The 27,338-nt window shown below is 39.9% G+C and overlaps 1 protein-coding gene and 1 pseudogene across 2 annotated transcripts in view; one reads left to right on the forward strand and one right to left on the reverse strand.

Annotated features, from left to right (window-relative positions):
- Nucleotides 1-27,338, forward strand: part of IFT88 (intraflagellar transport 88) — a 133,212-nt gene that overhangs the window by 46,586 nt on the left and 59,288 nt on the right. For both annotated transcript variants that reach the window (XM_047077521.1, XM_047077527.1), the window contains 3 exons: nucleotides 787-873; nucleotides 18,568-18,667; nucleotides 23,122-23,208. In XM_047077521.1, the coding sequence (XP_046933477.1) occupies nucleotides 787-873; nucleotides 18,568-18,667; nucleotides 23,122-23,208 (274 nt within the window). The remainder of the gene's footprint in view (nucleotides 1-786; nucleotides 874-18,567; nucleotides 18,668-23,121; nucleotides 23,209-27,338) is intronic.
- LOC124510855 (thymosin beta-4-like) lies at nucleotides 5,031-5,175 on the reverse strand (annotated as a pseudogene).

Raw genomic sequence — 27,338 nt, forward strand, 5'->3', positions numbered from 1 at the left:
TCTATCCATATAATGGAATATTATTTGGCCACAAAAAGAAATGAAGGACCAATACATGCTACAATAAACACGAACCCTGAAAACATGATAAATAAAGGAGGCAGTCACAAAAGACTGTATATCTATGATTCCATTTATATGAAAGGTACAGATTAGACAAATCTGTGGACACATGTAGTAATTCAGTTTTACCATTTACCGTACACACTCTTCTTCAGTGGTCATTTTTACCCTCTCCTTTCATGGCCGTGGACAGTGCAGTTATATAGCTTCAGCTGCAGAGCTTTGTGCTCCTCCAGTGTTTCTTTTTGATTTGTCGGCATGCACTGGAAAAAAAGAAAGAGTTGGGGCGCCTGGGTGGCTCAGTCCGTTGAGCGGCCGACTTCGGCTCAGGTCATGATCTCACGGCTCGTGAGTTGGAGCCCTGCGTCGAGCTCTGTGCTGAGAGCTCAGAGCCTGGAGCCTGCTTCGGATTCTGTGTCTCCCTCTCTGCCCCTCCCCTGCTCATGCTCTGTCTCTCTTTCTCTCAAAAATAAATAAACATTCAAAAAAAATTTTTTTAATTAAAAAAAAAGTTAAATTTGGTCCAGAAGGCAGTCATGCCTTGCTAGTCCTATTTCATAGCCATGGTTGTCAACCTGACTTATGGACAGATTTCTAGTGTAGCTGTCCATCTAGTAGACTTTGATGGTATGTTAGCTTTGACAGACAATGTTTATACTTAAAAAAAATCCAAGCTCTCTATACCATGTTTCTAAACAATACTTTTTTGTTTCTTTGATACAGGAAAGCTATGGCAGAAAAATACATCATGACAGCTGCAAAACTCATTGCTCCTGTAATTGAAACATCTTTTGCTGTAGGTTATGATTGGTAAGAGAGAAGAAATTCAGTATAACTGGATGCTATGTTGTTTTTATAATACATACTTTTATTGATTTTAAAATTTTATTAGAAGGGTGAGTAATTATGAATGTTTATTTCTACTTATCAGGCAAATAATATTATATGACAAAATCTATATAGGGCATTCTAAAAGTAAAAGTTTTCCTTATTGCGCATGTCATTTCTTAAGTAAAACTTTCTATCCTGGGGAATAGCTCTCACATGTAAAGGGGCTGTTGTCTCCTGATGTAACCTGTTTTGTAAATAGAAGTGAAGAGTTGGAAAAGTCTTAGATCATTTGCTGAATGAGAAGTGAATCTTCCACCCAGTACAAGAATCCCTTTGTAGCATCCCGTATAGGTAGCCATTTAATCTCTGCTTGGAGTCTTCTGGTATTCAACTCATTTGTTTCATTTCTGAACATCTTTAAGGGGTAGAACATCTTTGTTTGACCCAAAGTTACCCCTCATGGAACTTTTTTCTGTGTTCTTTCAAGCAATCATGGACTCAGTCTGTGACCTCTTCTATATTGTGTCTTAGAGAATTTTAAAAATTCAAGATACATGTACCTAGTTACAGAGTCAAGTGCAGAAGTATTACTGTCTTAGCTTGCTTGCTTTCTGTGTTTTTTTTAATTGAGATATAATTTACATGTAACATTACATCAGTTTCAGGTATATAACATAATGATTTGACATTTGTGTGTATTGGAAAATGATCACAATAAGTCTGGTTAACATTTGTCACTGTACATAGTTATGATTTTTTTTCTTACGATGAGAACTTTTGAGATCTATCTTAGTAACTTTCAAACATGCAGTACTGTATTATCAACCATGATCACTATGCTATGTGTTATATCCCATGTCTTACTTTATCTTATAAACTAGAAATTTGTGCCTGTTGAGCCCCTTCATCCATTTCACCCTCTTCCTACTTCCACCCTGGCAACCACCAGACTGTTCTCTGTATCTGTGAGCTTGGGTTTTGTTTTTTAGTTTTCTAATTACTTTTCATGTTTTTCCTTGCTAGATGTAACTTATGCTTTCTGCATATTTTTATCATCTCTTAGATGTTTACCCATTCTGTTTCTTACTTGGAGTCCATTTGATTCCTCGGAATACATTGTCTTCCTGGTTTCATTTGTACTGGAGGCTTCACAGGTGATCCATGATGTTTTGTTTTTATTGGTATTTCCAGTTGCCTGGCTCTTTTTTTGCATTGTTTGTTTCTGTTGAGGCCTCAGGTTTTTCTTGGGAGTTCTCCCTTACAGAATCTCTCTCTCTCTGCTCCATTTTCTGTATGATGGTTACTGTCCTGGCCTGGTGTTAAATGTCATCTTGGGGATTACAGTCATTTCTCTCTGCTTTTTCTGCATCTGTTGAAATGATTGCATGGTTTTTATCCTTTCTCTTTTTGATGTGATGTATCATGTTGATTGATTTGCGAATATTGAGCCATCCTTGCAACCCAGGAATACATTCCACTTGAACATGGTGAATGATTTTTTTTTAATGTTTATTTATTTATTTATATATATTTTTTTCAACGTTTTTATTTATTTTTGGGACAGAGAGAGACAGAGCATGAACGGGGGAGGGGCAGAGAGAGAGGGAGACACAGAATCGGAAACAGGCTCCAGGCTCCGAGCCATCAGCCCAGAGCCTGACGCGGGGCTCGAACTCATGGACCACGAGATCGTGACCTGGCTGAAGTCGGACGCTCAACCAACTGCGCCACCCAGGCGCCCCTTAATGTTTATTTATTTTTGAGAGAGAGAGAGAGAGACAGAGTGCAAGCAGGGGAGGGGCAGAGAGAAAGGGAGGCACAGAATCTGAAGCAGGCTCCAGGCTCTGAGCTGTGGGCACAGAGCCTATTGTGGGTCTTGAACCCACGAACTTCAAGATCATGACCTGAACTGAAGTCAGACGCTTAACTGAGCCACCTAGGCATCCTAAATGATTTTTTACTGTGTTGTTGGATTGGGTTTGCTAATATCTTGCTGAAGATTTTTGCATCTATATTCATCAGAGGTATCGGCCTGTACTTCTCTTTTTTTGTGATGTCTTTATCTGGTTTTGATATCAGGGTAATGCAGACCTCATAGAACAAATTTGGAAATTTTCCTTCATCTTCTATTTTTTGGAATAGATGTTGGTGGTAAGGATAGATATTAACTCTTCTTTAAATGTTTGGTAGAATTCACCCGTGAAGCCATCTGGTCCAGAACCTTTGTTTGTTGGGAGTTTTTTGATTACTGATTCAATTTTGTTTGCTGGTAATTGGGCTGTTCAAATTTTGTTTCTTACTGATTCAGTTTTGGGAGGTGCAGGTTTCTATGAATTTATCCATTTCTTTTAGGTTGTCCAACTCGTTGGCATATGATTTTTCATAATATTCTCTTAATCCTTTGTAGTTCTGTGGTGTTGGGTTGTTATTTCTCCTTTTTCATTTCTGAATTTGTTTGAGTACTCTTTTTTTTTTTTTTTTTTTTACTTAGGAGTCTGGCTAAAGGTTTATCAGTTTTATTGATCTTTTCAAAGAACTAGCTCCTAGTTTCATTGAACTGTTCTATTGTTTGTGTGTGTGTGTGTGCATTTTTTTGTTTTGTTTTTTTTTTTTTTTTTTAGTTTCTATTTCATTTATTTCTGCTCTAACCTTTATTATTTCCTTTCTTCTACTGGTTTTGGGTGTTGTTTGTTGTTCTTTTTTTGGCTCCTTTAGGTGTAAGGTTAGGTTGTTCATTTGAGATTTTTCTTCAGGTAGGTCTGTATTCCTATAAACTTCCCTTTATAAACTTCTGTTGCTTCATCCCAAAAATTTTGGATCATTTTGTTTTCATTTTTATTTATCTCCTTGTAGTTTTTGATTTCTTCTTTGATTTCTTGTTTGACCTATTCACTGTTTAGTAGCATGTTATTTAACCTGCATGTATTTGTGTTCTTTCCAGATTTTTTTTCTTGTGGTTGATTTCTAATTTCATAGCACTGTGGTCAGAAAAGATGCATGGAATGACTTTGATCTTTTTGCATTTGTGGAGACCTGTTTTATGGCATAATATGTGATCTGTTGTGGAAAATGTTCCATGTCACTTGAAAAGAATGTGTGTTCTGCTGTTTTAGGATGAATATATCTGTTAGGTCCATCTGGTCCAGTGTGTCATTCAAAGCCATTGTTTCCTTGTTGACTTTCTGTTTAGATGATCTGTCTGTTGATGTAATTACTATCAATTATTTCTTTTTTATGTTTGTTATTAACTGTTTTATGTATTTGGGTACTTCTACGTTGGGTGCCTAAATATTTACAATTGTTATATCTTCTTTTTTTTTAATTTTTGTTTTAATGTTTATTTTTGAGACAGAGAGAGACAGAACATGAATGAGGGAGGGTCAGAGAGAGAGAGAGAGAGAGAGACACAGAATCTGAAGCAGGCCCCAGGCTCTGATCTGTCAGCACAGAGCCTGACACGGGGCTCGAACTCACGGACCATGAGATCATGACCTGAGCCGAAGTCGGTCGCTTAACCGACTGAGCCACCCAGGAGCCCCTACAATTGTTATATCTTCTTATTGGATTGTTCCCTTATTGATTATTTAGTGTACTTGTTTGTGTTTTGTTACAATCTTTGTTTTAAAGTCTGTTTTGTCCGATATAAATAGTATTGCTATCCTGGCTTTCTTTTCACATCTATTTGAGTGATAAATGCTTCTTCTCTATCTCTTCACTTTCTTTTTTTTTTTCTTTTCAGGTTTTGAAACTTTTTATTTGCATATTTAAAAAATTATGCATTCCAGTAATTAAAATTATTTGAGCAAAAAAAATGGCACTCTGATTAAACTACATTTTACAGCCTGCAGGATTCCTTGGACCAGCTTGATTTATGCCCTAGATTTCACTGTTGTTTTACACAGCTTCTTCCTTACCAGAATGCAAACTCTTTTCCTTCCCTGCTAGCCAGATAGACAGATGGGAGAGGCAGGCATGGCCTTCATTGTCAGTAGTTCTCTTCTTTGATGTGGAAAGGGCAACACAGTCATTTAAACTTGATCCAACCTCTTTGTATTTTACAAAGTTAAACAGCTAAAAGAAGTAAAATAAGAAGGCAGTGCTTGTGGAATGCACAATGCAGATTGGTGGTGCATGCCTCATGATTCACCTGCTAGCGTCTCCTATTTAGCTGTTTCTTTTGAAGGCTGTGGACTTTTCTCTTGCATTTATCTTCTTCAATTTTGACTTATTGAATTTCTCAATCTCAGTCATACTGGGTTTGTCAGACATGGTTGCAGAGAGGCTGAGCAAGGTGCACGAACGAGCAAAGTCCAGTCTCCACAGTGGCTTCCGCTGAGTGTGCATCCCTTCACTTTCAATCCACATGTGTCTTTAGGTCTGAAATGAGGCTCTTTCTAGGCAGTGTAGGTCTGGGATCCGTGTAATGTCCAGGTAGGTCTTGTTTTCTCATTCACTCCATCACACTTTGTCTTTTGATTGGAGTGTTTAGCCTATTTACATTCAAAGTAATTATTGATACATATGTATTTATTGCCATTTTGTTACATGTTTTATGGTTGTTTTTACAGTTTTTCTCCATTCCTTTCTTCTCTTGCTCTCTTCTTTCATGATTACTTGGCTCTCTTTAGTCATATACTTGGACTTCTTCTCTTTATTTTCTGTATATCTGTTAGTAGTTTTGACTTGTGGTTACCATTAGGTATGTATATAACTTCTTGGTTCATATGGCAGTCTGTATTAAGTTGATGGTCACTTAAATTTGAACCCATTCTTTTTTTTTTTAAGTTTATTTATTTTGAGAAGGGGAGAGAGAAAGAGAGTGCAAGCCAAGAACGGGGCAGAGAACGAGGGAGAGAGAGAGAATCCCAAGCAGGCACCGTGCTGTCAGTGCAGAGTCTGATGTGGGGCTTAATCTCATGAATTGTGAGATCATGACCTAAGCTAAGATCAAGAGTTGGATGCTTAACCGACTGAGCCATCCAGGCTCAGAACCCATTCTTTACTCTTCTCCTCTCTACATTTTAGGTATATGGTGGCATACTTTTTACATCCCTTTATTTTGTGAATCCCTTGAGTGATATTTACAGAGAACTTGTTTTTATTGCTTTTTTGATTCCTACTTTTCTTATTCTTGCTTATGGTCTTTTCACTCAAAGAGTTCCCTTTAACATTTCTGGGAAACTCTTTATCTCTCCTTCTATTCTGAATGATAGCCTTGCTAGGTCTAGTGTTCTTGTATGCACATTTTTTCCTTTGAGCACTTTGGATATATCATACTACTCCCTTCTGGCCTGCTAAGTTTCTGTTGAAAAATCTGCTGACAGCTTTATGGGCTTTCCCTTGTAGGTAACTGACTTCTTTTCTCTTGCTGCTTTTAAATTTTTTCCTTTCTCACTACTTTTTGCCATTTTAATTACTATGTGTCTTGGCGTGGAACTTCTTTGGTTATATTTTGTTGGGGGATCTGGATTTCTGTTTCCTTCTCCAGATTTGGGAAGTTTTCAACTATTTCTTCAAATACATTTTCTGTCCCCTTTGCTTTCTCTTGTCTTTCTGGGATCCCTGTCATGTCATGTTATTATATTTGATGGTATCACTGAATTGCCTAAGTCTGTTCTTCTTTTGCATAAATTTTTTTCCTCATCTGCTCAGCTTGATTACTTTCACTTCCTCCATCCTACAGGGTCAGTGATTGGTTCTTCTGCCTCGTCTAGCCTACTATTATACTATCTCATGTATTTTTAATTTCATTTATTGTATTCTTCATTTCTGATTGATTCTTTTAGATCTCATCATTAGGGGTCTCACTTATGTCCTCCACTCTTCTGTCAAGTCCAGTGAGTATCTTTATGATCATTACTTTAAATTCTCTATCAGGCATATTATTTACCTCTGTTTCACTTAGGTCTCTTGCTGTGATTTTCTCCTGTTCTTTTGTTTGGGACATACTCCTCTGTCTCCTCAGTTTGTCTCTCTGTGTCTGTTTCAGTGTGTGAGAAAAGTCAGGCTGTCCCCTGTTCTTTAGAGCACTGGCCTTATTTTTTTTATGTTTATTTGTTTATTTTGAGAGAAAGAGAGAGAGCAGGAGAGAGGAAGAGAGAGCGAGGGAAAGAGAGAATCTCAAGCAGGCTCCGCGCTGTCGGCACAGAGCCTGATGCAGGGATCAGTCTCACCAACCGCGAGATCATGACCTGAGCCAAAATCAAGAGTCAGGTACTGAACCTACTGAGCCACCCAGGCACCCCTAGAGTACTGGTCTCGTAAAGGAGCCCTGCCATGCAGTGTTCCCTGTTTATGACACCCTGGTGCTTCAGAGAATGTCCCCTGTGTGTGATGCGTGTGCCCTGCTGTGTGGCTGAGCCACTTTCTCCTTCGGTCCGGTCGTCTGCAGTGGCTCCCTTTGCCTTTGTGGTGTGGTGGGCCAGTCTGGAGAGGCCTTGGGCTCCAGTCGAGCAGAACAAGCATTTGCCAGAGATGCAGTAGCACCAAACTGCAGGACGCTTTCCCTGTGTTGTCCCCTGAGAAGCTTTCACCGGTTCGCAGGGCCTGCAGTTGGACCAGTTGTCTGCCGCCAGCCCACGGCCGGGGCCTCCATCTGACTGGTGTGTGTGTGTGGTTATTTTTCCCAGTCTCCGGGGCAGAAGTCACCTTGGAGTGGTGCCGGCCACTGTAGGGGCTGCTTGCACACCACCAGGCCTGCGGCACCATCCTGTGTGGGCTCTGGCCGAGAGTGTACTGGAGAGGGCGGATCTGCTGAAGCACGGCGGAGGGCAGAGGGGCTGGCATGCGGGCAAGCTTTGGGTGCCGTGGGTCATCTGGGGGAGGGGCCCCGCAGCATCCAGACCAAGGCGGGCTGTCGAAAGGGGTACACTGGCAGAAGCACGATGTGCAGGGATAGAGGCAGCGGTGTGAGCAAGTCCCGTGGGTGGATGTGTGTTTATGTTGGGCCGGTGGAGGGAAATGGTGCTGCCAGTTCCTTTATTCCTGGAGGAGGGTTGACCTGGGGCTGGGATGGTCTGGAGGCTTGGGGCTAGTAGCTAGCCCGGTGCTGAGGTGGCTTGGAAGCTTGAGGACACAGTAGTCATCCTGTGTCTAGGCCCAGTCATACTGTCTCTGGGTTTACAGGTGCTGATTGCCAAAGTTGCTGCCTGGGAGCCGGCGGGGGCTGGGATGTGCCAGGAGCCTGGGTTCGTGGGAGCTGGCTGGGAACCTGGGGCCGTGGAGGTTGCCTGGAACCACCGGGGCCTACTGGTGCCCATTGGGCCAGGGACTTAGGTTTGCAGGAGCCACTTGTAGCCACTAGAGCCGACAGGCACTGGGGCAAGCGGGCCACCTGGTTTCACAGGCACTACCAAGGAGCCACCTAAGGATGTAGAATCCCACAGGCACCAGGGTGGGCAGCGGCCTGGAGTCACAGGAGACTGCCAGAGCCATTAAGGGCAATGAGAGTCACTCTGGTGCCGGGGCAGGCTGGACTGGAGGCTGGGGTGAAGTCAGACACTTACTTTACTCAGCTTCTCTCACAGAAAGGCTCCCTTTCTCCATGCTGAGCTGTCTGGGCTCCAAGGAGAGGTAAAGAGGGTGTGTGAATCTATCTATGCTGTCTTTTCATATAGCTCACCTCCACCCAGGTGGTGTAATCCCTCACCTAGAATCCTTAGCTCTTGTGGAAGTATTTTCGTGCATGGATAGGTCTTAAAATTGATATTTCTGGGAGGATGCAGGCACTAGAAATTCCTATACCACCATTTTGCTGACATCGGTCCTCCAGTAGAAAACTAATATAAGTGTTAGTTTTTGCCAACAAACATAGTGTTCATAATACACTTGTTATAACACATGGGTATTTTAAAGACTCCGTTTATAACCTAAAATGTATTAAGTCCTATTTCTTTATGTGTTAACTAGGTAGGCGTTCATTTCCCTAGATAGAACTTGGCAGTTGAAAAAAAAAATTTACCAAAGCTCGGGTTACATGAAAGCCCATGTTTCTAGTAACTTTGAAGAAAGATGTAAAGCTTACATCATATTTTTCAGAAACTTTACTCTATATGTGTATGTGGACATGGGTGCATATAGTGTACATTTTATGTGGCTGTACACATACGGAACCCATGTGCATATCTGTCTCTCCACCTATCTGCTTATCTGTCTATATTTTTAAATGCAGGGCTGTGCTGTTTACAGTCAACATCAGAGCCTTTGCCTGGGGTTACAAGATGTTTCATATGTAGGAAAACATTCCATAATGGTTCTTTGTGGGTGTCATACTTCCTCCGTGTCTGCTTTCCTCAAATGTCTTGTTCTTTGTAAAAAACTAAAGAAGAGGCTTTTTAAGATATAAATAACATCTGCTCAATGTCTGGATAATTTTTAGGACTTGAAATTAACATAAAGAAACATTTAAACTAAGCTATCGGATTTCTGTTCCATTTGAATAATATTTATATCATCAAGACAGAACTCAGTATAGAGTCTTCTGTTTCACCTTAGACCTGGACCCGTTAGACCAGTTCCTTGTATTTTATGTTAAATCATTCAGTAAAAGGGAACCAGTTTTGAAATTTAAAGACTATTATTTTTCTATTCATTCAGACCTAGCTTTTTGAGGCTGATTTACATTAAAGACTTTTTAAAATGATATTAATGTGGCTATTTAAAAAAAAGGCACCTGAGTGGCTCTTTCGGTTGAGCGTGTGACTCATGATTTCAGCTCAGGTCACTATCCCACGGTTGTGGGATTGAGCCCCGTGTCAGTCTCCAAACTGAGCATGAAACCTGCTTAAGACTCTCTCTCTTGATGAAGAGATTCCCAGACAAACAAAAATGAAAGGAGTGTATGATCGCTAAACCAGCCCTGCAAGAAATTTTAAGGGGGACTATTTGAGTGGAGAAAAAACAAAACGAAACAAAAAAGGACAAAAGCAACGAAGACTAGAAAGGATCAGAGAACATCACCAGAAACTCCAACTCTATAGGCAACACTATGGCACTAAATTCATATTTTTCAGTAATCACTCTAAATGTAAATGGACTAAATGCTCCAATCAAAAGACATAGGGTATCAGAATGGATTAAAAAAAAAAAGGGCCATCTATATGCTGCCTACAAGAGACTCATTTTAGACACCTGGAAGATTGAAAGTAAGGGGATGGAGAACCATTTATCATGTTAATGGACATCAAAAGAAAGTTGGAGTAGCCATACTTCTATCAGACAAACTAGATTTTAATGTTTATTTACGAGAGAGACAGAGAGCAAGTGGGGAAGGTCAGGGAGGGGGGGACAGAGGATCCAAAGTGGGCTCTGCACTGACAGCAGTGAGCCCGATGCAGGGCTCGAACTCAGAAACTGAGATCATGACCTGAGCTGAAGTTGGATGCTCAAATAACCGAGCCACCTCAGTGCCCCCAGACAAACTGGATTTTAAAACAAAGACTGTAACAAGAAATGAAGAAGGGCATTATATCATATATCATAACTAAGGGGTCTATCCACCAATAAGATCTAACAGTTGTAAATATTTATGCCCCAACAAAGAAACATCCAAACATATAAGTCCATTAATCACAAACATAAACTCATTGATAATAATACCATAATAGTAGGGACTTTAACACTCCACTTATAGCAATGGACAGATCACCTAAGCAGAAAACCAACAAGGAAACACTGGCTTTGAATGGCACACTGGACCAGATGGACTTAACAGTTTACATTCAGAATATTTCATCCCAAAGCATCAGAATACACATTCTTCTCAAGTGTACATGGAACATTCTCCAGAATAGATCACATGCTGTGGCACAAATCAGCCCTCAGCAAGTACAAAAAGATTGAGATCATCCCTTGCATATTTTCAGACTATAACACTATGAAACTTCTATAGAAATCAATCACAAGAAAAAAATTGGAAAGACCACGAATACTTTGAGATTAAAGAACATTTTACTAAAGAAAGAATGGGTTAACCAAGAAATTAAAGAGAAAATGAAAAAGTACATGGAAGCCAGTGAAAATGAAAACATGACAGCCCAAAACCTCTGGGATGTAGCAAAGGCAGTCATAAGAGGGAAGTATATAGCAATCCAGGCCTTCCTAAAGAAGGAAGAAATGTCTCAAATACACAACCTAATCTTAACACCCAAAGGAGCTGGAAAATGGAAAAATAACAGCAAATAAAGCCCCAAAACAGCAGTAGAAGGGAAATAATAAAGATTGGAGCAGAAACCAATGATATTAAAAAAAAACAAAACGAAACAGAACAGATCAACGAAACCAGGATCTGGATCTTTGAAAGAATTAACAAAATTGATAAACCCCTAGCCAGATTTATTAAAAAGAAAAAGGAAATGACCAAAATAAATAAAATCATGAATGAAAGCAGAGACATCACAACCAACACTGTAGAAATACAAACAATAATAAGAGAATATTATGAACAATTATATATCAACAAATTGAGCAATCTGGAAGAAATGGAAAAATTCCTAGAAACATAAACTACCAAAACTGAATCAGGAAGAAATAGAAAATTTGAACAGAGCTATAACCAGTGAAGAAATTGAATTAGTAATCAAAAATCTCCCAACAAACAGAGGAGTCCAGGGCCAGATGGCTTTCCAGGGAATTCTACCAAACATTTAAAGAAGACTTAACACCTATTCTTTTGAAGCTGTTCCAAAAAATAGAAATGGAAGGAAAACATCCAAACTCATTCAAGGCCAGCATTACCTTGATTCCGAAACCAAAGTCCCCACTAAAGAGGAAAACCACAGACCAATCTCCGTGATGAACATGGATGCAAAAATTCTCAACAAGATACTAGCAAACCGAATCCAACAATACATTTAAAGAATTATTCATCATGATCAAGTGGGATTTATTCCTGGGCTGCAGGGCTTGTTCAATATCCACAAATCAATGTGATATATCACATTAATAAAAGAAAGGGTAAGAATCATATGATCCTCTTGATAGATGCAGAAAAAGCATTTAACAAAATACAGCATCTTTTCTTGATAGAAACCCTCAAGAAAGTAGTCATAGAAAGAACATACCTCAACATCCTAAAGGCCGTATACAAAAGACCAACAGCTAATATCATCCTCAAGGGGAAAACTGAGAGCTTTCCCCCTAACATCAGGAACACAACAGGGATGTCCACTCTCACCACTGTTCAACACAGTGTTGGCAGTCCTAGCCTCAGCAGTCAGACAAAAAGAAAGAAAAAGCATACAGATTAGCAAGGAAAAAGTCAAACTTTCACTCTTCACAGAGTGAAAACCCTGTTTTCCTTTTGGAAAACCCAAAAGACTCCACCAAAAACCTTCTAGAACAGATACGTGAATCCAGCAAAGTCGCAGGATATAAAATCAATGTACAGATATCAGTTGCATTTCTATACACCAATAATGAAGCAGCAGAAAGAGAAATCAAGGAATCGATCTCATTTACAGTTGTACCAAAACCCATAAAATACCTAGGAATAAGCATAACCAAAGAGGTAAAAGATCTGTATGATGAAAACTATAGAAAGCTTATATAAGAAATTAAAGAAGACATAAAGAAATGGAAAGGCATTCCATGCTCATGGATTAGAAGAACAAATACTGTTAAAATGTTGATGCTACCCAAAGCAATCTACATATTCAGTGCAATCCCTATCAAAATAATACCAGCATTCCTCAAGAGCTAGAACAAACCATCATAAAATTTGTATGGAACCAGAAAAGACCCTGAATAGCCAAAGTAATGATGAAAAAGAAAACCAAAGCTGGAGGCATCACCATTTTGGACTTCAAGTTGTGTTACAAACCTGTAATCATCAAGAAAGTATGGTACTGGCACAAAAACAGATGCAGAGATCAATGGAACAGAATAGAGAACCCAGAAATGGACCCACACATCTATAGCCAACTAATCTTTGACAAGCAGGAAAGACTATCCAATGGAAAAAACAGTCTCTTCAGCAAATGGTGTTGGGAAAACTGGACAGAGACCTGCAGAAGAATGAATCTGGACCACTTTCTTACACCATACACAAAAATAAACTCAAAATCGATAAAAGACAAATGTGAGACAGGAAACCATCATCCTACAGGAGAAAACAGGCAACAACCTCTTTGACCTTGGCTGCAGCAATTTCTAATTAGACATATCTCTGAAGTCAAGGGAAACAAAAACAAAAATGAACTACTGGGACCTCATCAAGATAAAAAGCTTCTGCATGGTGAAGGAAACCATCAACAAAACTAAAAGGCAACCAATGGAATGGGAGAAGATATTTGCAAATGATGTATCAGATAAAGGGTCAGTATCCAAAATCTATAAAGAATATATCAAACTCAAAACCCAAAAAACAAATAATCCAGTGAAAAATGGACCAAAGACATGAATGAACACTTTTCCAAAGAACACATCCAGATGGCTAACAGGTACATGAAAAGATGCTCAACATCATTCATCATCAGGTAAATACAAATTAAAAAAAAAAAACTGCAATGAGATACCACCTCACACCTGTCACAATGGCTAAAATTAACAACTCGGGAAACAACAGATGTTAGCGAGGATGCGGAGAAAGGGGAACACTTTTGCACAGCTGGTGGGAATGCAAACTGGTGCAGCCATTCTGGAAAACAATATGAAGGTTCCTCAAAACAGTTAAAAACAGAGCTAGCTTATGACCCAGCAATTGCACATTGTAGTGTTTATCTAAAGGATGCAAAAATGCTGATTGGAAGGGGCATATGGACCCCAATGTTTATGGCAGTACTATCAATAATAACCAACCTGTGGAGAGCCCAAATGTCCATCGACTGATGAATGGATACAGAAGTGATACACACACACACACACACACACACACACACACACACACACACACCACCCCACCCCCGCAATGGAATATTACTCAGCAATCAAAAAGAATGAAATCTTACTATTTGCAACAACATGGTTGGAAGTAGAGTGTATTATGCTAAGTTGAATAAGTTAGAGAAAGATAATATATGATTTCAATCATGTGGAATTTAAGAAACAAAACAGATGAACATAGGGGTAGGGAAGGAAAAAATAAGTTAAAAACAGGCAAACCATAAGAGAGTCTTAAATTCAGAGAACAAACTGAGGGTTGCTGGAGGGGTGTTTGTTGGGCAGATGGGCTAAATGGGTGATGGGCACTAAGAAGGGCACTTGTGGTGAGCAGTGGGTGTTATATGTAAGTGATGAATCACTAAATTCTACTCCTGAAACCATTATTACACTATATGTTAACTAACTTGGATTTAAATAAAATTTTAAAAATTCTTTCTCCCTCTGTCCCTCTCCCACTTGAGGAATCTATATATATAAAAAATTTTTTTTAATTTTTAAAAATTTAAATAAAAAAAGAAAAAGGAAAATTCAGTCTTGACATTATTTGGATTTTTCAATTATATATCATTCTGTCATTCTTACTATATTTTGTTAATTCATTTAATATAGGGTTAAATTATTTTTAACCTTGTGGTGTAATATAAAGCACATAAAAATTGTACAAAATAATAACATCAGCTCAGTGATTTATCACACAGCAAACACCTATGTCATTACATAGCTTAGATAAATAACATTTAAGGAAGAGAACATAGCACCTTAGAAGCTCTGCTGAGCCTATCCCAGACCCTGCCCCTCCCACTCTGAAGGGTGACAGGTATCTCCAGAGAAACGGTAAATCACTTCCTAGCTTTTCTACATACTTTAACCACACAACCAGGCATTCCTAAACACTATAATTTAGTTTTGCATTCTTTTAAACATTATATAGGTGGACTCGTACCATGCCTGTTGTTTTGTGTCTGGTGTCTTTTACTCTATAGCAGTTGGCAATGTTGTTGCATGTAGCTCTGGTTTGTTCATTTTCATTGCTGTGTACTGGTATAACCATACAATGGAATATTATTCTCGACCATGAGAAACTGAGGTAAGTTTGTTATAGACCCTAGAGGAAGTACACAGCATACCTGGTAATGCCACCCAGGGAAGTCAAGACGGATACAGGCAGAGAGAGAGGCAGGACCTGGGGCACATGCCTTACTAGCATCTGTGGGTGGAGTGTTCTGGGGCTCATGGCGTAAGGCCAGATGGGTCCATTCAAACCAAAGAGTAGGGGCGTCAGTAAGCATCATGAGGGTCTGTGTAGGGGGGTGCATAAGGGGAAGGCCTTGGGAGGTGGGGGAGACTGTTTATCACAAGGACTTTTGGGGAAGTCCTATCAGGAACTTAGATTTGCTTGGTGCTCTACAGATTGCTGCCTGGGACACATACTTGTGTTAGAGGCTAGTGTTAGTTTTTGGTCCCAACAGGCCACGTGGCCAAACAAGATGGACGCCAAGGTAGCAGTAGGGCACAGTAGCTTAGCGAAGGTCTGGACAGCGTTTTTCAAATGATTTCTTTTAGTCTGCAGCTTGTCTGTCACTTCTCTTGACCTACTGGGGAAATAATTGGGATTTTATTGAAATCCAATGATCAGGCTGGAGAGAACTGACATCTTTAAGATGTTTACTTTTCAAATCCGTAAGTACAATACGTTCCTCCACTTAGGTCTTTGTAGTTTCTTTGAAATACTTTTTAGTTTTAAGTCTAGAGATCTGCATGTCTTCTGTTACATTTATTCCTACACGTTTGATGTTTCTGATGGCATACAGCATAGTTTAAACATTTTGTTTTCTACTTGTGCATTTCTTGTATGTAGATACACAGTTGAATTTTAGATAGTGATATTTATCCACTGACCTATTAATAAATTTACTTTTTCAAATAGTCATCTCTAGATTCTTTTGCTTATCTAAATACACATTTATTCTGTCTGCAGATAATGACACTTTTCTTTCTTTCTAGTCAATCTTTATGCTTCTTTCTGTTTGTTTTCTTGCTTCATTACACTGGCTGTGATGTCCAGTTCAGTGCTGAATAGAAGTGGTGATATAGTAGGCATTTTTGTTTTTTCCTGAATTCACAGGGTTAAAACTTTTCACAACCTGCCATTATGTATGATGTTTGCTATTGGATTCTTGTAAATACTCTATCAAATTAAGGAATTTTTACTTTTGTTTCTGGTCAGGCTAAGAATTTTTATCAATTCTTATCAATTTAACTCCACTTGATTGTGATGTATTATCCTTTTAAAATATCACTGGATTTGATTTGCTAATCATTACCTAAGCATTTTCCCATCCATATTAATGAGAAGGATGAGGTTTGTATCTTTAAAAATAATGTCTCTGGGGGTACCTGGGTGGCTCAGTCAGTTACGCGTCCGGCTTCAGCCCAGGTCATGATCTGTCTCACAACTCATAAGTTTGAGCCCTGCATCGGGCTCTGTGCTGATAGCGTGGAGCCTGCTTCAGATTCTCTGTCCTGCTCTCTTTCTCTCTGCCTCTCCCCCGCTCGCTCTCTTTCTCAAAAATAAATAAAACATTTTAAAAAATAACGTCTTTGACTTTGTTAACAAGGTTAAGCTGACTTTATATCACAAGTTTGGATGTGGTTCCCCCCCCCCCCGGAGGAGTTTATGAGATTGGTATTATTTCTTTATTAAACAAATAGAGGAATTTACTAGTAAAGCTGTCTGCATTCAAAGTTGTCTTTATAGGGAGGGTTTTATTAAACAGATTCTACTTTTTTAATAATTACAAAATTATTTTGACTTTCTTGTGTCACTTTGGATAGGTGCATTTTTAAGGAATTTGTCATTTTATTCTTATTGATTTTTGTTTGGTTATTCTTTTAGCTATTGAGAAGGGTCTGTTAAAAGTTTTTTACTGCAGTTGTAGATTTCTACATTTCTTCTTTTAGATTATTAACTTTGCTTTATATTATTTTGAAATTATGTTATTGGTTGCATGAAGATTTAGAGGTATATCCCTGGTAGATTGATCAGTGTTGTTTTTTTTTGTTTTCAGAGTCATTCATAACTTTATTATCAGAACTTCATTTTTTTTTTTTTTGAGAGTTTTCCTAACGTGTTGAGCTTTGTGTCTTTTAAGTCCAAGGAGTTGTTTTGTTTTGTCTTTACTTCTCTTAGAAGATCTTGAATTGACTTTACATGATGAATACAGCTATTTGGGGCTCTGATGAGTTAGCCATACTCTTTTAGCTTTAGAAACTTCTCTACAGGACATTTAGAATAAGTTCTCAAGAGCTGCCCTGGAGGGCATTCAGAAACCCCCCAGAGTTTATTCTCAAAAAAGCTCTTTTTCTATCCAAGCTAAAATCCCAAGGTCAGACTCATCTTCCATGACATAATTCTCTCCTATCTCTGGAAGGAATTTCTGTCTCCCTAGGCATCTGCTAGTATCCTGAAATCCCCTCCACCAGCATTCCCAAGGGTCTCAACAAAGGTATCTTCATTGTTTCTCCTGGGAAGCCGCAAAGAGGATTTTTCTTTTTTTTTTTTTTTTTAATTTTTTAAAATTTACATCCAAATTAGTTAGCATATAGTGCAACAATGATTTCAGGAATAGATTCCTTAGTGCCCCTTACCCATTTAGCCCATCCCCCTCCCACAACCCCTCCAGTAACCCTCAGTTTGTTCTCCATATTTATGAGTCTCTTATGTTTTGTCCCCCTCCCTGTTTTTATATTACTTTTCTTTCCCTTCCCTTATGTTCATCTGTTTTGTCTCTTAAAGCCCTCATATAAGTGAAGTCCTATGATTTTTGTCTTTCTCTGACTGACTAATTTCACTTAGCATAATACCCTCCAGTTCCATCCATGTAGTTGCAAATGGCAAGATTTCATTCTTTTCGATTGCCGAGTAATACTCCATTGTATATATATACCACATCTCCTTTATCCATTCATCTCTTGATGGACATTTGGACTCTTTCCATACTTTGGCTACTGTCGATAGTGCTGCTATAAACATGGGGTGCAAGTGTCCCTTCGAAAGAGCACACCTGTATCCCTTGGATAAATGCCTAGTAGTGCAGTTGCTGGGTGGTAGGGTAGTTCTATTTTTAGTTTTTTGACAGAGCCTGCTTGGGACTCTCTCTCCCTCTCTCTCTGCCCCTCCCCTGCTCACGTGCATGTGTGCACTCTCTCTCTCTCTCTCTCTCTCTTGCTCTCTCTAGAAAACTAAGCATTAAAAAAAAAACTATTAAGCTTGATAATGCTTATAAAGGAATTAATGCAGTGCCTGATATATAGTTAAAAACAAACGTTCTGTGTCCTTTGGGGAACAGATCTATAATCGTCAAGTTTGGACACAAAACTTAAACATACTCTACAAATTCTATAGAATTTTTCTCACCATCAGAGCATTTAAGATGAAAAAATACATAGAAATACTTTTACCTGGTACAAATTAAAATTGTTTTAGTAGTTAAGTTAAAAATGAGACTATGGATATAAATCCAGTTTCATTTAAAATACCATAAATAATTAGAAGTGACAACAAGCTAATGAAAAGTTGGGTAAAAAAATCAGTAGTTGAGTAAAAAAAAAAAAAATCAGTTTAGAACTGAAGAATTTAGTAACTTACTGCCTGCATCGGAAGAAATCAAGTGCTTAGCCTTAGATAGTGCTAGGGACACTTTAAAATTTTTTTGAAAAGTCAGTTTTAAGGAAGCCACCAGCAACATAAAAATGCCAAAACAAAGTAACTTTTTTTTATGCTTTACATCATAGGTGTGTTGAAGTTGTGAAAGCCTCTCAGTATGTAGAGCTAGCAAATGATCTGGAAATAAACAAAGCAATTACATACTTGAGACAAAAGGACTTTAACCAAGTAAGTTTTTTAAAGTTTTAGATGTTTTATATGTTAATTGGTCAAAGCAATAATATTGGGAAACTGCTTCTAGAATATTGTTATCTGTGATTATTCTGAAGTTGAGTAATATTTTTATTTGTGTTAACATAATTTCTATTAATATAGTGTTACTTTAATTTTGACCTGTTTGTCCTCTTTGTCCCAGCGTAAATACTTGTCACGCAACGCATGGTTCCTAAATTACTAAACCATGTTCTAGTCCAGAGAACAACTTTTCCCCTAGAGGTTTTCAAACTGTTCTGTAAACCTGTAAGGTTTTTTAGAGGCAGGGAAGGCCAAGAGCCCAACTAGCAGCATGGTGCTTCCATCGTCCTGTCTTCACCAGAGAGCTTTCCCGTGACCTGTTTTGTGTATTTGGTTTACTCTGGAACATTGCTTTGGGCATAAAAGGGTCCCATTGCTAAGCACAATTTCACAGTCCTCCAGGACATCTTGCTGGTATCACTGCTACCTTGCTGCCTTGGGTCAAGGTGGAATGGGTGCTCCCCCCTCCGTAGTCTTTAAAATATTTTGTGTTCCATTTGCATTTTCAAGACTTTAATTAGTTTACTTATGTTTTAAAAATGTAATTTCTCCTTTCTTTTCAACATTGCTGCTTTGACTTTGTGTTTCTTTTGTTTGTATATTGTAAGTATGATGAGGTGGGTATAATAAACCTTAGTTGAAAGGAACACTGTTAGGTTAAAAGGGATTGGGTTGACATAACTCATAATGACCATTTGACTAGGACTACTTTATTTACAATTCAAGTAAAAGAGAAAAATGTATACCTTCTAATATGAGGTTATAATTCTGTAGCTAAGTAAAGATGCTGAAATCTCAGAGTGTGGTTCTTTGTGATGGTAGTTCTGCTTTGTAGTCACCTTTGTAATAGAGAAAAAATCCATTAAAAAGCCAAAGGTAGATGAAATGAAGTAGTTTGGGCTGAAGGCCCGTGATCATGTGTGGACAGATGCAGTGGAATGCAGAAACCAGTAGCTTAGATGGCATCAGTCGGGAAAGAAAGCCAAAATGAAAGTGTATCTATTTTCCTAATTGTTTGTGGGGGGAAGAAAAGAAAACACAACCCAAATTAACAATGTCTTTTCCATTATTTGTTTTGCTATTTATAGCTAAATTTAATTTTATTGGTACACTTTTATCAGTTTCACTTGTAAAGGAATCGATGTTATAATATTTTATTTTGATTAATTAAATGTTTACAGATTTTTATTTTTATGTAATTTCCACACCCAACATGAGACTCGAACTCACAACCCCGAGATCAAGAGTCACACGGTCCACTGACTGAGCCACCCAGGCATCCCTATAATATATTTTATTTTATTTTATTTTATTTTATTTTATTTTATTTTATTTTATTTTTTTTTTTTTTTTTTTAATTTTTTTTTCCAACGTTTATTTATTTTTGGGACAGAGAGAGACAGAGCATGAACAGGGGAGGGGCAGAGAGAGAGGGAGACACAGAATCAGAAACAGGCTCCAGGCTCTGAGCCATCAGCCCAGAGCCCGACGCGGGGCTCGAACTCACAGACCGCGAGATCGTGACCTGGCTGAAGTCGGACGCTTAACCGACTGCGCCACCCAGGCGCCCCAATATATTTTATTTTTAAAAACAGTAATATTGGGGGTTGCCTAGCTGGCTCAGTTGGTAGAGCATGTGGCTTTTGATCTCAGGGTCATGGGTTCAAGCCCCACATTGGTCGTGGAGCCTACTTAAAAAAAAATTTAAAAACAAATATTGGCTATGCATTCATTGAACGTGTAAAAGAACGGTTTTGAAAACCACCCATTTCAAAGCAAAAAATCTTGAAAATATTCCTTTTATTAGAATAGTTACATAGCATTTTTAGAATAGTTTAGAAATTTTAAATATGAAATGTTTTTATTCTCTCAGATGTTTTTAAATGAATGTTTTAAACTTCAAAATATTTCTGTTATTTTAAATAGTAGCACTGCATCATTTTTTTACATATTATTTGAATTCATAGTAACCTTTTGGGGGGGAGAATAACTTGGTGTTATATGTAGTCTTAAAGTCTTGTTAACAGTGAGCCGCAAATTAATAAAGATGAAAATTTTAAAATCTAAGACACTTAAAAAACATTTTTTTTAAGTTTCTTTATTTTAAGAGAGAAAGAGATAGTGTGAGTGGGGGAGGGAGAGAAAAGGAAGAGAGAAAAGGGAGAGAGAAAGAGATAGTGTGAGTGGGGGAGGGAGAGAGGGGGAGAGAGAAAAGGAGAGAAAGAATCCCAAGCAGGCTATGCGCTGCGAGTGCAGAGCCCAATGCAGGGCTTGAACTCACAAAACCACAAGATCATGACCTGAGCCAAAACCAAGAGTTGGATGCTTAACCAACTGAGCCACCCAGGCGCCACATCTAAGACACTTTATTAATAGCTTTATTAATAGTATGAATAGCTGTTTCTAAAAGGAATGATGTAAGCTAAACTACTATATGGCATTGCATTTTTTTTAATTGTTGTTGTTAGCTTGCTTTTGATAATCTACTTACAGATTTCATAAATATCAGAAAACTGATTATTTTCTCTCTACACTTTACTTTTGAGAATTTAATGGATACATGAGTTACACCTATTCATGTGCCTTATATTTTAAATTAACACATTTATTTTGACACAATCTAAAACTAAAGTTTGAAACCTCAGAATTCTTACTCAAAGGGAAGTGTATCTTATAAAACTTAGAGATTCAAAACAGCAGTGACTTTTACATTAATAGCCGTGGACGTTGTATAAAGAGTCAATGAGATAACTCCTATAGGATGAACAACATAAGTAGCAATAATTTCTGAAGTGCGTTTTAGGAACTTCTTGGCAATTCTGCAGAAGATCCTTCCAAGAAAGTAAGTGAGAAAGAGAATCTCAAAAGTGAGCATATGATGTTGGGGTCTTTTTTCTTCTTTGTGGAATTATGAACTACTAGCCTAGAAACTTCAGTGATTTTCTTTAATCAAAAACCTTTGAAAAGAGGGGCACCTGGGTGACTCAGTCGGTTGAGCATGTGACTCTTGATTCTGGCTCAGATCATGATATCATGGTCATGGGGTTGAGCCCTGCATTGGGCTCTGCTCTGGGCACGGAGCCTGCTTGCGATTCTCGCTCTCCCTCTCCCTTGTCGTCTGCCCCTCCCCTGCGCGTGCACTCTCTCTCTCAGAAAACAAACAAACAGAAAAACTTGAAAAGAATAATTACTTCTATTGGAACCTACATATGGAGAATGTATCCTTAAAAAAATTGCGTCAGCACACTAAATGGTGCTATATTCGAGGCTTCGTTTGAGGTCAGACACTTGCACGGCACGCAGATTTGTCAAGATATTTTCACTAGCAGCAGCTTGTGAGCGTCGTAAAAACGAAAGCAGCGTTCTTGGTTGGCTCCACTCTCTCCAAGAGCAGAAAGTGCCGAAAGCCATGCATTTTCTGCTCAGTGTACGTATCTTGAAGGAAGGAAGGCAAACCCATCGCCTTTACCTGCTTTTTTTCCTGTTATTTCTCAGGCGTTTCTAGGTTGAGTACTCACTCACTTTTCATGTAAGGCGTCTGACCATTCCAAATATCCTGTTCGGTTAGGATGGTCTCAGGCCTGCCAAGCGGTTAAAAATGTACTTTCATTTCTCATGGCTTGAAAATATAATTATATTTGGAACTACTCGAGATAATTTTTTGTCGTAGTCCCAGAATTAGTTTCTGTCATCAGTTTTGGGAAAATTCTCGACCATTAGTCTTTCTTTCCTTTCGGGAGTTCCAGTTATGTTTGTCTTAGACCTTTGTGCTATGTTCCCATATGTCTCTTTTTTTCATCTGAGACCTTTTTTCATCTCTTCTTTTCCTTTGCTTATTTAGTCTGAACATTTTCTGGGATCTTGACCTTCAGATCCTGGTTGTCTCAGTAGTGCTGTAGTGCCTTCCAAAGATATTTTTAGTATTTGAATATAAATTTTCTAATTGTTCTCTGTAGAATAGTCTTCTGTAGGCTGATCTCTGATAGCCAAAAGCAGAAATTCTGATTTGCAAAGAGTAAATTTGATTGTGTCCTTTAGGTAAAAACCTCACTTACACCCCATTATGCGGGATAGACACTAAACCATGTCATAAGACTCACAAGGCCCGATATTTATGACTCTCTGGCTGTACCTACCCTACTGTGAAACCTCTCGGTTAAGTTCTTCATTTCAGTTATTGCACTTTTAGTTTTGCTGTGTCCTTTTTTATAAATGCCGATTCTCGGATGAAGTTCTCGTTCTGTCGTCTGTTTTCTTGACCATATCAGTCCATTCCCTTTGTGTCCTCCCCTGGTGTGACACTCAAGACACAATGGTCTTTACAGCAGCCTTAAGCCCGGATACCGTCCTATTACAATGATCGTAACGTCCAGATATTTCATTTCTAGGCTGTGGAGACCTTAAAAATGTTTGAAAAAAAGGACAGTAGAGTGAAAAGTGCAGCTGCAACCAACCTCTCATTTCTGTATTATTTGGTAAGTTCCGGTTCTTTTACAACGAAGAGTGGATAATGTGGTATTTTTATGTTGCTAAATTTCTCCCCGAAGAGCACGGCCAGAGAGAAGCTCCAAAGAAGACTGGTAGAGAATGGCAGTAGAATGGGGTGCCTAGAGGTCTGATCACGACAGGTTCTGGGCCAGGGGTTGAGTTTATGGATATGAGTGAGAGGACCATCTCAGAAGAAGAAGGGAAGGAGAAAAATTATGGTGGGTAAACATCGCTCAGAAGATTGCACAGTGCGGATCTGCGAGGTGGGCTAGAGATCGGTTTCAGCACCGTGTTAGTAGTAAAGAAAGTGATGGCTCAGGTTACATGATTTACGTCAGGTACAGTGTCATCTATAAGAAGCATACTTTGAGCATCTGCCGGATCCCAGTCATGGGGAATACCAAAAGTCTAAAAGCTCACTGAAAGGGAGCTTCTTAATTTGGAACAAAGGAGGCATGTGGGTGGACTCAGATGGAAGAAAGGAAGGTTGGTTGAAAGTAGAGATAATAAGTGTTTCAGAAATTCAGAGAAGGCACAAAGCATTTTAATTTTGGGGAGACTAAAGGGATGAACAAAAGCACAGAGACAGGAAAGGTGGGAGAGGATGTGAACATAAGGATCACTATATTTAGTTAAACCACATTCTCAGTTCCTCTTGGAACTTCTGGTTGGTGCGCCACTGAGAATCACTGCCGTGCTGAACTACTGTTAACGGTGGAAATTTTACCCCTACTCTGTTGTGATGGAAAAGAGATCAAGACCACTGGTGAGGAATGACAGCAGTATTTTAAGCCTACTGGCAAGAGAGTGGTGCCAGGTGCAGGTTGAGAGGAGGCTGCAGATTAGGGAGAAAGATGCTGAGTTTTTTTCTAATATGTTTTTAAGATTTTTTGTAGCAGTGGTGATATATGTATATATATATATTTATTAAAAAAATTTTTTTATGTTTATTCTTGAGAGAGAGAGAGAGAGAGAGAGAGAGAGATGGAGTGTGAGTGGGGGAGGGAGACACAGAATCCGAAGCAGGCTCCAGGCTCCGAGCTGTCAGCACAGAGCCCGACGCGGGGCTTGAACTCATGAACCGTGAGATCATGACTTGAGCCGAAGTTGGAGGCTCAACCGACTGAACCACCCAGAAGCCCCTACAGTGGTGATATATTTAAATAGTAATCGCCAACAAGCATGTGGAACTGATCTCAGATGGGAAATCGGGGATAGAGATGATTTGATGATTGTCTGCGTAGAGGTAAGAGCTTTGATAATAGATGCTATGGGCTGATCGTGTGTGTCCTCCTCCCCCAACCAAATTTATATGTTGAAGCCCAAATGTGACTGTATTTGGAGGGACTTGGAGAGATACTTAGGGTTAGATGAAGTCATGAGAGCAGGTCCCCTGATGGGATTAGCGCCCTTATTAGAAGAGAAGGAACCAGAGCCCTCTCCCCGTGAGGACACAGCAAGATGTCCTCCTGCAAACCAAGAAGTGGCTCTCAGCAGACACCACATTGGCCAGCACCTTGATCTGGGATCTCCCAGCCTCCAGAACTGTGAGAAATAAACGTTTGCTGTTTAAGCCAGTCTGTGGTATTTGCTATAGCAGCCTGAACTAAGACGATAGAGGGTATCTCCAGGGGCTAGAGTGCAGCACGGAACTGCGAACTGACTTTGGGATTCACATACATTAAAGAGGCAAAAATAAGAATCAGATCAAGAAGATGGGAAAGGAACTACAGTCTGATGCCTTTGAAGTAAAGGAAAAAAGGAAGGCACAAAGAGGAAGTATATAACATTGAAATCAGAGAGGTTCACGAGAATGAAGGCTAGGAGAGGCACTTTTGCTGGTGAGACAGCAAACTCCGAGCTGGAGATTAGCCAGAATGCAGTTTCGGGGGCAGATCTCTTTGGATCAGTACGTCAGTGAGAAGGGTTGGAAGCGTCACAGAGTGGAGGAGGGGGAAATTGGGCTGCGATGCAGTCACCACAGTCCTTAGCCAACCCTGCGGGACCCCCTGACTTGGGATGGCTGTGCAGCCCTGTCCCCCACCGCGGTGAGGGGGACGGGCCTTCGTGCCTCCGCATCAACCAGTCACTGGAGTCAGCCTGCTCGCCAGGAAGGGGGCGCAGCTTTGGGCAAGGCACCTCTTTCTCATGGGGCTAGAGTAAGTCACAGAGTGGGCTGACAGCTGAGGCCGTGGCCAGCGGCATTCCCAGCACTTCTGAAGGACAGGTCTGGGGGCTGAAGCATGGTCTCCATTACAGTCATTACATTTGAATTTAGAAAATCACTTGTAAATTTCGTGCAACTGGTTTAATTAGCGACCAGATCTTGACCAAGTTTGATGAATGTGTGGGAGGAGACCAAGAAGATTTTTTAAAAAGAAAGAAACATAGCTAGATTTAGGCGACTGAGCAGAGCTATCAGAGTATCTGATCAATAGTTTGTTGCACGTAGTTCTTGGGAAAATGGTTATTTTGAGGCAACGTAATGGGCCTGGTATATGATATATATTGAACATATATTATCGGTACCTAGTATGCGGTTGTATCAGTTTCTGTTGCTCTGGAATAAGCTGCCCCAAAATGTAGTGGCTAAAATAACTGTGTATTTCCTCACATTCTACCTGAACAGGCTGGGCTCACTTGGGTGCTCCTTCTGCCGATCTGGCCCGGGGTCACACATCCTGCTGCCATCATCTGAAGTTTGACTGAGGCAGCATGGTCCAAATGCTTCCCTCACATGTGAGACTTGGCTGAGCCGTTGACCAGCATCTCGTTCCTCCACCTCCTCTTCCAGCAGGGGAGCCCAGCCTTCTTACGTGGGGCAGGGTCCACGAGAGGAGACCCTGGTGCACTCAGGTGGTTACCAGGCTCCTGTGTGCGTTGAACTTGTTGTTATCTTACTGGGCAAAACCAACACGGGAGAGAACCATTCAAGGGCCTGAATACTGGGAGGTGTGACCCTTTGGGGCCACTATTTTAATGATCTGTCACTGCCTGCATTCAGTGTATCCTTTCCATATGCAAAATGTACTCAGCCCTCCAGGGACTCTCTTAGTCTCACCTGTCACAGCATCAGGCCCAAGAGCCATCGTCTGCTTGGGGTCTAGATAGAGGTGGGCTTTCTCAGGTGCAGGTCCTCTTGACCCAAAGGTCTGCGAACAGGAAAACACACCGTGTCTCCCATCCACTTCACATCCTCCGATGAGATAAGAGTAGGGTCACTGTAATAGATACTCTTATTCCAAAGGGGTGAGGTGGAGGCACCTCGCACCCACTAGTCCTTAGTGGGTCAGACATCTAGCTGAGCACATGTGGTCCACGCCCCCGAAAGTGAGGAAGGGGACGTTCCTTAGGTAGGGCTCAGCTCTGATCCCTGGGAGTGGTGCCCTAATCCTTTGGTCTCTTGTGGCTCTTGGCTCTGCATTCTGGGAACACTTCCTTTTACAGAAAAAATAACCTGTGTTTGCAGCTGATTCACTTTCTTAGCCTGCTTTCTGCCCAGAAAAATTGGGGACCCGGAGGCTGTCTTTCATTTTGGACGGTCTGTCCCTTTAATCCAAGCTGGCAATGCTTAAACTGGTACAACTCCCTTAAAGACTTGGCAGGTTTCCTATAAATCTCATTTGGGGTGCCCACATGCCCCAAGAGCTGCATCCACGGTGGTTTTCAGGGCAGACAGACCCCTTTCCGCTTAGGTGCATGCGGCTGCTGGGGCGCAGAGCCCCGAAGATGTTTGGAAGCTTTTTTCTACCTTAAAGAGGAGTGCCTCCTTTGCCAGGCACTACCTTAAATCTTCCTGAGATGTTTCCAAAGGGCATTACAGCCACACCCTTGATCTGATCTCTGCCCTGCAACCAGTTCTTACTCTGAGACTTGCTGCTCAGAGAAACTAGCGACATGAAATAATTTTATTTTCCGGCCCAACACGTCCTTGTTTTTCTATATTTCTGCCAAACTCTAGTTGGAAAATCTGAAGTTTTCTCTTAAGCTCCTCTCTCACTGTACCTTATCAGACCCAATTAAAGTAAATTAATTGGCACTTTTAACCTCCTGCCCAGAAATCTCCTTGGCCACACGCACATATTTACTAAGTACACGTTCTGTCTTCCAAGTCAGT

Source organism: Lynx rufus, unplaced genomic scaffold (assembly GCF_022079265.1).
Source record: "Lynx rufus isolate CCGP_SWC_20201006 ecotype Redwood Valley unplaced genomic scaffold, mLynRuf1.p SCAF_1, whole genome shotgun sequence".
NCBI classification, from domain to species: domain Eukaryota; kingdom Metazoa; phylum Chordata; class Mammalia; order Carnivora; family Felidae; genus Lynx; species Lynx rufus.